Source organism: Chrysochloris asiatica, unplaced genomic scaffold, assembly GCF_000296735.1.
Source record: "Chrysochloris asiatica unplaced genomic scaffold, ChrAsi1.0 scaffold00061, whole genome shotgun sequence".
Taxonomy (NCBI): Eukaryota; Metazoa; Chordata; class Mammalia; order Afrosoricida; family Chrysochloridae; genus Chrysochloris; species Chrysochloris asiatica.
The window spans coordinates 9,367,187-9,378,793 of NW_006408579.1; the positions used below are offsets into that span (position 1 = coordinate 9,367,187).

Genomic DNA, 11,607 nt, shown 5'->3' on the forward strand with positions numbered 1-11,607 from the left:
ACAACAACAACAACAACAACAACAACAACCTGAAATCCACAGCCACGGAGTTAATTCTGATACACAGTAATACTAGAACAAAGTAGAACGGTCCCATAAGGTTTCGAAGGTTGTAAACTTACAGAAGCAGACTGCACATCTTTCTCTTGTGGATCGGCTGGTGGGTTAGCAAAACTACAACATGTCAAATCAGCAAAAATATAAGCTAGGTAGTATTCCCCTTAGACAGGTGATACTTGTTACACTTAAATTTCTGCAAGAGAGTGAAAACCAGTGTTTGTCATCTCCGTGTATGGAAATTTGATTAAGATAGTTGTTGTTAAGTGCTGCTGAGATGAGTGACTCATAGCAAACTTGAAATTTCCAAGGAGCTGCTGGTGGGTTCGAGCCACCAACCTTGAGGTTAACAGTCCCATGTTTATCCTACAGTGTGGTAAATGAGCTTTTTAAATGCAGGACCCCAGAAAGAAAGTCGATGAATTTCTACTGTTGAGGTTTCCAGATCTATTCTGATTCTTTTTGTCTTCACTAGTCAGCTTCTTAATTTCATGAGAACTCTAATTTCCTTTCAATAGTAAGAATCTATAAAAACAACCACAGTGACCCCCATGTATGTCAGATTAGAACCCTGCTTCCTAGGGTTTTCAATGACTAATTGTTTTCATCAGTCCTTCCCTCTGTAGCAGCTCCAGGTGGACCTTTTGGTTAGCAGCCAAGCACATTAACCGTTTTGTGACACTCAGCAGTACTTTCTTATAATAGATCACTTTTATAAGGCCAAGCCTGGTGGCACAGTGGTTAAAATGTCCAGCTGCAAACCAAAGGGTTTGTGGTTTAAACTCACCAGCTGCTCATCAAGAGAAAGATGTGGCAGTCTGCTTCTGTAAATATTTCAAGCCTTTGTCCTATAGGGTCCCTATGAGTCAGAATTGACTAGATGGCAGTGAGTTTGGTTGGATTTTTGAAGTTGGTTTCTGTTACTTGTAACTAATCAAAGGATACTTAAATACAATAAATGTATGTGTGTGTGAGAGAGAGAGAGAGACAAAGAGAGAGACAGGTGGCTAGAGTAAAGAGTTAAAGGGGTTACAGACACTTGTTGTTGTTGTTGTGAAGTGCTATCAAGTCAGTTCCGACCCATAGCAACCCTGTATAAGGTTTCTGAGGAGCAGCTGGTGAGCTTGAACTGCCGACCTTGCAGTTCAAATGGCTTTGCCATCTGGCGCATTAACCCACAGCGTCACACTAGAACTCATAGCCAACTATAAATAAAGATATAATTGTTTCCTTCAGACACCAAGTTATTTCCAAATTTCTAGTTAACATTACATACCTTTCTATTGCAGTCTACAAAAGCTCTCTTATCTGTACCCACTCCTCACTTACTGATATGGTTAGGTTCCAAAGAACAGATTATTATGAGAAATCAGTTTTATGACCACATAAGAATGAGGATCATCACATCAGATCACAAAATGGAGGATGACTACATCGTTACATAATTTTAAAAAATTGCATCAAACTTTGAAACTACTAAAAATTATGGTCCAGTCAAATTGACACATTACCTTAACCTTGCAGTTAGTGTTATTTATACCTTACATCTCCATAGCAGACAAATGTCATTAATGCACAAAATAGCTAGAAAGTAAATTGTTTACTTTAGTCATAAGTAAAAATTTCAGATAACAAGATAGTTGATAAGTGAGGAATAGGTTGAAAAGGGTTTTTCCAAACTACCTTGATAATAATTAATGTTAGACTTTTGGCAACTACGAAAATCAGAATCTCTAGGACAAACTCGATCCATTAATTACACTTGCAAATACTGTCAAATATTACCCATATATTAAAACTTCTGTTTCTTTGGGTTGCAGATTTCCATAGTTAAATCAAAATTTTATGTTTTCTTATTTTATTAAATTTGAAACATATTCGAAACATAACCAGGGACACAGGAGAACTGAGAACTTGAGTGATTAGGAGATTAATCATGGTATTTAGAGTTTAGTTAGATAAAGTTCCAAGATACCACTTCTTCTGATGGAGATCAATTCCTATTCAGTTGAGAAACTTTCAAATTGTTATTGAAATGGTGCTCAGGTAACAATCTTTGAAGACTGTGCTTTTCCCCAACCATAATGCATTCCCATTTCAGTCTCCCAACCAGTCCCCCACTTCCATTCTTTTGCTTGACTGGGCTCTCATGTGATTGATATGAGCACAGCATGCCTAATAATCTTAGTACTGAGAATGCAGTTTGGAGGTGAACTGGGGATAGAGATGAGAGGAGAAGCAGAGACTTAACACAGGGAAAAAGGAAACGATCTAAATAAAGAAAGGGACACTAAAATAGAAAAAGGAGAAAAACACACAGAAGATATTTCTGACGAAAATGAATTGATCCATGGGATCTTATGAAAAGTTGAATGAATATTTACTTATCTAAATTCTGTTAGTGAAATTTTCAAAGGTAATGGTCAAGATATATGAAGGTAAGTCAAAGGCATTGTTTAAAAAAATCAGAGAAGCCTTTATTAAAGAATAATATAAAAACATAAAGTTATTTTTTTCTCAACCTATCCTCCATCTAGGTCTGAAGGCAAAGCTTCCACTTCTCTAACCCTTTCTATGTATCCATCAAAACGGAATTTTGGGCTTTCTTGAAGGACTTAGACTGTGTTCCTTTTCAATGTTCTTTGAGTTTGTGGGACAAAAAGTAGTCTGAAGGTGCAAGATCAGGGCTTCAAGATAAGGTTTCCAAATAAAATTCTCATAGAACAGCCCTTGTTACCTTCAAGGAATAAACAGATACATTGTTATGATGAAAAAAAAAATTGGTTCAACTTTAACCACCAATGCAGTCTTCCATGTCCTTAATACTTTTTCATAATAAGCCTTCATAATTACTCTGTGTCCTTTGAGAAAATCTATCAAGATAACCCTTTTGAGATCCCAAAAAAACAAGTGCCATAACCTTCTGAGATGACATCTCTGCCTTGAATTTAACTGGCCCAGCAGATCCCCTCAGAAGCCACTGTTTTGATTGGGCATTTTTTTGAAGTCACCATAATGAGAATAATATAAGTGTATTACTGAGAGAATTTGTCTATATCCATCCACTGGTCACAAAGCTATGTTTAAATATATTATGTTTGGAATAAACCCATGAATGTGTGAATTGGAAGCCTAGTAGCAATACTGTTTGACTTACCCTCACACTATGCTCCCATTCATTAGCATGGCTGATATTCACTCTGCAGAGAACAGAAGAGGAGGGATGAAAAAAGAGAATGTATATGTTTTGTACAGAGAACAAGTGTGCATCTTTGTATTGCTCCATGAAAATTTTAGATCTTAATTTGTACATTTCCTTGATCAGTGTTGTATTACATTTGTAAAACGTTAATCACTTTATTTAAGCCTCAGCGCAACCTTATTAAAAAGGCAAGGCAGGATTTGGATGGCTCTTTTTATGTGCCCCACTATACAGATGAATAACTGAGGGTCAGAAAGATTAATTTACTTACCCAAGATTACACGACAAGCAATTAGCAGAACCAGGTCTAGAACCCAGGGTAAGGGTTTATTCTATACAAAGACATGAAACAGGACATTAAAACAAACAACATCTAATAAGTATGTACATAATTAGGTTAGGGTCACACTCCCATACTAAATCCCAAACTGACCACAAGAGTGCCACTTTGATGTAAGCAGACAGGAGAGAATGAACCGTAACTTTGAAATTATGGGGAGCTCCAATAGAGTTCAGAGTGCCAATACAAAAAGCTGGTTCTAAGTATATATACAAGAATGGTCTTCTATCTCAAAATAATCTCCCCTAGTGATTCATCAAGTTGATCCCTACACAGATATTTATTTTCAATCTACCATGCATTAAAATGTAAAACCCCTGTTTTGTCTAAAATATCTATTTGGAAGGTTGGAGGGTATATTCTTTCTCTTAAAATTCTCCTTCAATACTGTCCCTCATTAAATATTAGCACAAACTTGCACTACTTAATCTGAAAAAACACTGCTTGGACTTAAGGAGAAGAAACTAGGATAAGGAAACTCAATATAAAAGTAATTGGTGGCACTGAACAAGTTATCAAAGAAAGGGGTCTTTTCTTTGAGGAAGCCCAAGCAAACCTATCCAACTTCAGCAGTTGAAGACATACTGCACCTACAAATTATTTCACCTTACTGTTCTTCTCAAGCTCATGCCAATTCAATCACACACAAAAAAGTATTACTTAAAAACCTGGCAAAGGGTATTTTCATGGAAAGCTATGGTTGCAGTTTACCCCGTATTGGGCAGGATAAACCTACTTTCAAATTAAAATCCCTTCAGTATAGGAAAAACACAACTGACCTGATTCTCATTTATTTAGCAGATATTTGAGGAACTGTTTACCACCTCCCTCCCTTTACAATCATATAAGATTTCTCCTTGTGAAATATTGGTATGTGGCTACTTCGGTGGGAAGGAAAGAAATATGAATCAAGGTAAAATTAATTCTTGGACACGTGCTCCTGAGCACAGACCATCATTGTATACATTTTCTTAAAGTTCATATGATCAGTGAAAAAAATCAGCTAAGAGTAGCAAGACATTGGATCAGAGCCTATGTGCAGTAGTTGTGAAGCAAAGCAATGAGGACAAGCATCTGGAATCTAGAAGGAAGGAAGGGCATGTGAATATCCAAAATGTGATGACCATGTGCCTACACTGAAACTCTGCTAACCTCAAATGGCAGAGCTAGCACACTAGCCAGTCAAGAAGGAGGACATTCAAGGAAGTTTTCAAGTAGGTACCAGTTAATGGTAGTTTGGAGAATCATAGTCTATAAGTAGGCTCACTCTATGCCTTTTTTCACCAAAAGCTGATGGCTGTCATGCCTACAGTTCAATAACGAGAATCAAGGATGATCAACTTCACTTTACAATTTGATGTCAACAGATTAAAAACAAAAATACACCAGCAATTCTATCCTTTTGGACATGCCATACCTTGTAGAAGGACTTGCAAACTCAGTCCTGTACACTTAACAGACAAATGACCCACAGTTAGAACCAATTACTTTATGTAGTAAGTGTCATGCACTGGAGATTCAAAACAATAAATAAGATTCTGTCTTTTCTCTCTAACAGCAAGTCTGGATGTTGCATTATATTTTTATATCATATAATAAATGCTATAATAGTAATAGTACAAAAAATAAAACTGTGGCAAGCAAGGTTGAAGAAAGCTTAAGAAGGCAAGGAAGATTTCAAAAATCTAACTCTTGCAGGAGAAATAAAAATGTTCAATAATGAAACAGAACTATAATGTGGGCAAAGAGTACAGCATGAGTAATGGCATCAAAGTGTGAAATGTGACATTATTTCATAAGGTGAGAAGCAGGGGGTGTTAAGGATGACATAGGAAAGGTAGACAAGAGTAGAACTTGTCACGCTAAGGAGTTTGAATTTTATCTTATGCTTAACAGGGAATCACTGGATAATTTTAATAGGGAAAATAAAACCAGATATGTGTTGGGTAAAAATAATTCTGGGGTTATGTGCAAGGAGAATTGGAGAAGAGCAAAGTGGAGTTAGAGAGTCCAAATAGGAGGCTATGACTTTTGTCTAGATGGGTAACAATAATGGTCTAAATATGGTTATTCATAATGGAAGTAAAAATCAGAGGATAAATTAAAAATATTTTAAACTAAAATCAAAGTAACTGGATGGGGGTTGAAAGAAAGGACTATGGTGAGGATTAATCCCAGGTCCTTTAGAGTTTGGAATCCTGGGTGGATAATGTTACAGCAATAAGGGTAGAAAGTTTGAAGGTAGACCAAGTGTAAGGCAAAACAGAAGATACGCAGCTTGATTTTGTATAATGAACTTGGGTTTCTCTGAAGCATCCAGACAAATTTCTATGGGTCTTGGCCAAGAGAGATGTCTGGTCCACAGGTGGTTAAAATATTGGCTTTATAGATGATATAATTTAGGGTTAGTATGTAGAATGTAGAAACAGATGAAGATCATTAGACAGGAGATCATTAATATTTTGGTGAGAATACAGTGAAACAAACCAGCCAAAGAGCTAGAGTAGTACCTGAGAGGCAGGAGAATGAAGAGAGTTGTCATGGAAACCAAGAAAGGAGAGATTTGGGATTGAATAAAAATGCCAAAGATATATCAAATAAATGCAGACTGAATAATCATTGGGTGTGTTGTCTTTTTCAGAACACAAATCAATGGAATTATGGAATAGAAGACTTATTAAAATAGATGGTACAGTGAATGGGGAGTGAAGATGAGAAAATTAGTGTGGAAAGCAGTACTTACACAGACTTTCTTCTAAAAGGAAGGTGAGACAGATCAGTACAGAGATGGGGACACAGAGTTAAGAGTAGATCCTTTAAGATAAAAGAAAGAAGAGCATATTTATAGGCTATGTGAGGATGAAATCTCAAGAGAAAGTAGGCAAAGATGGAGTAAGTTCTGTGGGTAAAACCAAGGGATGGAGCAAGAGCACAAGCAGTGAACTCAACACTTGACTAAAAGAAACTGATCTCTAACAGAAAACAGACACTGTAGGAACGTAAAATTCCTAGAAAGATGGCAAGTCTATGTCAAGTCTCATATTGAAAATCTTAAGGGAAAAAATGGTTTGTTGCATTTGCATTGATCTTTGTTTTTACATCAATTATATTTAACCTTTTACAGGTAAGCAGGTGTTTTAGTTTTGTTTTAAATCCTTATTGTACATGAGAACAGGAAAGCCCAACTGTGATTAATCCAAGATCAGATTCAATAAGTGATACCAAGTAGGGATTCTGAACAGTGCTCCTCCCAACACCCCAAAGAATACTGTAAAGGTCCAATTAGAGTAGTGCATAGGCAATAGCTTAGAATTTGGAAAGGGAGGATTCATACCCACAATCACTTTTTTGGTTGACACAAAACACTTCTTGAATATCTCTATCACAATTAACAAGGAAGTACATAGTTAAATGCAGAGCCATTTCTTGAAGTGACCTGATTGCGTATCCTTTGAACTGTTAATGGTGAAAGGTTTAAGCTTGCATTACCTTATCAATACTATGAACAAGGGTAACAATTGGTTAGTACATATGTTCTATTGCATGCATGCAGATAAAGCACACAGCCCTTGTCATCTTGCTGTTGTTGCTGTTAGGTGCCTTGAGTTGTTACCTACTCTTAACAACCCTATGCACAACAGAACCAAACATTGCCTGGTTCTGTACCAACCTCACAATCATTGCTACGCTTGAGCCCATTGCTGCTGTAACTGTGCCCATCTCATTGGAGGTCCTCCTCTTTTTTGCTGATCCTACACTCTACCTAGCATGATGTCCTTTTCCAAGGCTTGGTTCTCCTGATAATATGTCCAAGTGCCCAGCAAAAATTCTTATTTCAGCCCCAGGCATAATACTGACAATTTCACTAAGAACGAAGACCCTAAAACACATGCTTTCTCAGAGGTGCCCTTTACAAGTAGCATGAAAGGTTTCTTAGTTTTGCCAGCTCAATAAGAGAGAACTTAACCCTGCATTTTCTTATTCCAGGCTTTCTCAGTGTGAGTCAGAGGGGAAAAAAAAGAAAACAGTTTCACAGACTGTCAGCAGGAGAGAGAGCAAGGCTCATTGTATATGCACCCTGGCATGGATAGAAGCAATTACAAAATCACTAGAAATGAACACATTTCTACATGAATTTTTTACACATACCAATACATTTTCTAAGTTCTCAGCAGGTCCAGATAATATGTCAGGGGCAAAAAAAAAAAAAAAAAAAAATGGCTCTTTAAATAATATATTTTCCTTTTAAATATAGAAATATGTGAAGGCAATTGCCATTAAAAACAGAAAGAAAGAACAGTTTCAATTTTATTACGTATAGAATTGCCTTCATTTAATTAATTCACTTAATCCCTAGGTGGCACTGGGTGTGGCTCAGGCCAATTTAGAAGGAATCCAATTTATCACTTGGAAAAATTGTCTGCATTGAGCGAGCAACAAGGCGACATCTTTCCACACTTTTCCTATACTAAAAGGAAAAGACGCAGTGAGGTTGGAATTCTAAAACACAGATCACACTCTGAGATAAGAATTATTTATCATATTGGGGGGGAGGCTACCGGGGGGCACTATTTGCTTTCATGGTGTTCTTTACACTTCAATTATAAGCAGGTCATTATTTTTAAACAAAGGACACTCCTTGCAGTTTTCTTGCTTTGTGAGCACAGAACACACCTTGCAAGTTTTTCATCATCTACAATATACATGGTAATTAAGCTATTTAAAGTAAGTCCCAAGGTATTTGAAAATCATAAGCCAATTAAATCTCAGTGGATTATTTTATTTTATTCCTCCTTTGCCTGCCTCACTTCTATCTCTTCTTAACTGCTGTAATAATCTGTGGTGGTGACTAATGATTAATACAGTTCACTTATGCTTTCTTCTTGTCCATTGGCAATGTATTACAAGTTAGAAATCCAAGATTGCTTCTTTATGCTGCTCAAGTGGAAGAGGAAGGAAGTGCAGGCCCTCCAACCCCCTCCCACATTTCTGCTGGATTTCATGGGTGTGGCAGAGTTTAGACATTTGCAGGCTTCTGCCCTTATTTTATTCCCTGTTCAGGACTAGGGTGAAGAATAGATGTCAAAAGAAGGATGGTCACCAGTGGATTTTGTCATGAATGATATAGGATCATTTCACCCACAAGCAGGAGACATGTGTGAGACATAGCACTTATGCTCTATAAATACCAGTGTAGTATGGAGCCCACACCCATAATACACCATTTCCTTCAGTCTGATTTAATGTTATGCTACATACTGACTTATGTACAAGATATGCAACAATGATATTATAGAATACAGTACTACTTCATTCGTAAGTACCTATTAATAAAATGTATGAGTAAAATAGGACAATTTTCATACGTTTCATTTCCTCTCTTGCATATGAATTATGCTACAACACAAGAAGGTATGTGGACACCATACAGAGTACATCCATGACTTTATGTGCGTGAAATATGCAGAAGCATAGACATTTACATGTAAAATCCTACAACTCCCTAAATGCATATTTCAGCTTCATTACTTAGTATATCATCTTGATGAGATAAAACCTGAGTGGAGGCCAAAAACGAAAAAAAAAAAAAGCTAAACCTATTGCTGTGAAGTAGATTTTGATTTATAGCAATTCTATAGGACAGAGTAGAACTGCTCCATAGGGTTTCAAAGCATGTAAATCTTTAGGAAGCAGACTGCCACATCTTTCTCCTATGGATCAGCTGGTGGATTCAAACCACCAACCTTTCTGTTAGTAACAAGCACTTAACCACTGCATCACCAGGGCTCATTGCCAGGTTAAAGCTGCTGTCTTCATTTTGGAAAAGGAATTCCTTTAGCCCCAATTCCTCTTCTATAACTCATGCTTAGTCTCCTTTGTCAAAAAAAAGATGTGTGTATACTTGCATGTGGATAAGTAAGGTGGGAATAAGTTGTAAACTGGCATATTTTCCTATCCAAAATGAAAAAGCTTTTTTAATGAACAGCATTGGCTTCCTTGGGGCTCCGCCTTCTTAAATTTTATCTCCCTGATTCACCAGTGGGGTAACCTCAGAACGTTTCTTTAAACAGTGTTGTGAACCCAGACACCTGTATCTACTGCGTTTGTATATTAAAATGAAGGACGATAAGGTTAAGGAATGTCCTGGTTTGAAAAAATGAACCAATGGAAGCATCAATCTCTGGAACCATAAATCAGTTTTGGAAGTGCTGCAAGTTAAGTCACTCCACATCCATACACAAACCACACGCACAATCCGGGGTGTCTACTGCTTTAGTTATTTATTTAATTTTCACCTTGCCTCTTCACCCATTTCTCTGACATTCTGCCGCTGTCTCTTTCTCCTTCGGCCTCTCTCCCCACCCCTCCCTTCCAGGGCGCTGGCTAAATGTGCAAGGCTGACAGCCTGCTTCTTCCCCACTCTCTTTCACCCCCCTTGGATTCAAGGAGTGTATTACAAATTGCCCCATAACCAATACCTGTCTAGGAAGAACGTCCAAATCCGATCACTTGCACCCCACCCCTAGGGCAATCAATCTGCAAAGGGCTTTTTGGACCAAGACAGTCCCTTCTCCACGCGCGCGCACGCGTGCACACACACACACACACACACACACACGTGCACACACACACACACACACACATGCACACAGACACACACACACTCACCCATATCCACGCCCATTTTTCTTCTTAATCTTCCCTAAAATCTTTCAAACGTGTTCCAACAAATGTTTGAAAGCTTCATTGGGAAAATATCACCGCACTGTTGATTGCTGCGGAATTCCTCATTCCTTCTGACCCACACCCCAATCAAGTTTCTAAAATGTCTTTCAAGAAATAAGTGAGCAATTTGAAATGGAAGAAAAACCTGGGCAGTGGGAGGAGGAGACTCAGGGTCTTGCTAATCTTGTGTGTGTCCCTCTTCTTGATGAAGTCACCATGCTTTTTATTTAGAATGTTAGTACGTCTCTGACACTGACAATTCCCGAAAAGATGCAAGGAGATGGGAAAAGAGAAAAATCCCTGGTTTCCAACAGGTAACACCCGGCTTGTCTTTCCCATCCCATCCCAGCTCAAAGCTCCTAGGGGCGTGGTCCACCCTCTCCACCGACCAGCTAAAACACAATCGGCTACCGATCTTAGGAAGGGAATTTTACCATACAACACTGTCAGTATCTCTCCCTGTCCTACTGTTTTTAGGTTTTCTTTAAAAAAATAAAACAAAATTCAAATCACAGTTTCATTCATTCATTGAAAAAGGAAATAATTAAAAAAAAAAAAAAACCTTCACATATTTTCCCATAAATACCCACGCCCATTCAAAGCTCATGCATGTATGAAATAAGGTATCTCCCGCAGCACATGTGAGAAAATTGTACGACAGAACTAGCGATACTCAGACCGGAATATGATTTCCTTAACCCGGCTTTTTGTACATAATATAAAGAATTGCCTCCCCAGCTTCAAGGAGGTAGAGCCCACATCTTCTCCCCACACCCCTTTTTACATCCACACCCTCAGAACCAGAGATCAAACACGATGAACATTTACTAATAGCCAAAGAGGGGATTTTTATTTCTAGCCAAGCAGGCATAATTTTTTTCTCCCCTCACCCTATTTAGTAGCAGCATTCCCACACCAGAGCATGAAAGACAGAAAAGAATAAAAGCTGCGATGCAACCATCAGTTACCATATGCTAAGGAAACGCGAGCACCATGGCCAGAGCAGAAGCAGTTAAAACATGTTTCTGCCTTTACAGGGGAATATTGCACTCTGGTAATTTTATAAGAGCAAGAAGTAAAAATCTTTAGCTCTACCTGTTTGGTTCTTCTCATACAGCACAGCATGGTTGTATCGTCCCTTGCCTTCTCCCTGCCTTCTCTCCTTTCCTCCTCTCTTTCTTAATCCCCCCCTCTCCACCTCTTTTCTGCTCGCTTGCTCACTCGCTCTCTCGCGCTAGCGCGCTCTCTCCCTCCCTCCCACCCTCTCTCTCTCTCTCTCTCT

General features: G+C 38.2%; 1 protein-coding gene across 1 annotated transcript in view; it reads right to left on the bottom strand.

Moving 5' to 3' along the window:
* The window catches only part of LOC102816741 (neuromodulin-like), a 184,992-nt gene extending 173,399 nt beyond the window's left edge, over positions 1-11,593 (bottom strand). Inside the window, exon 1 of the mRNA XM_006864162.1 lies at positions 11,421-11,593. Within this exon, the coding sequence (XP_006864224.1) occupies positions 11,421-11,450 (30 nt within the window). The 5' untranslated portion in view covers positions 11,451-11,593. The remainder of the gene's footprint in view (positions 1-11,420) is intronic.
* Positions 11,594-11,607: the final 14 nt, after the last annotated feature.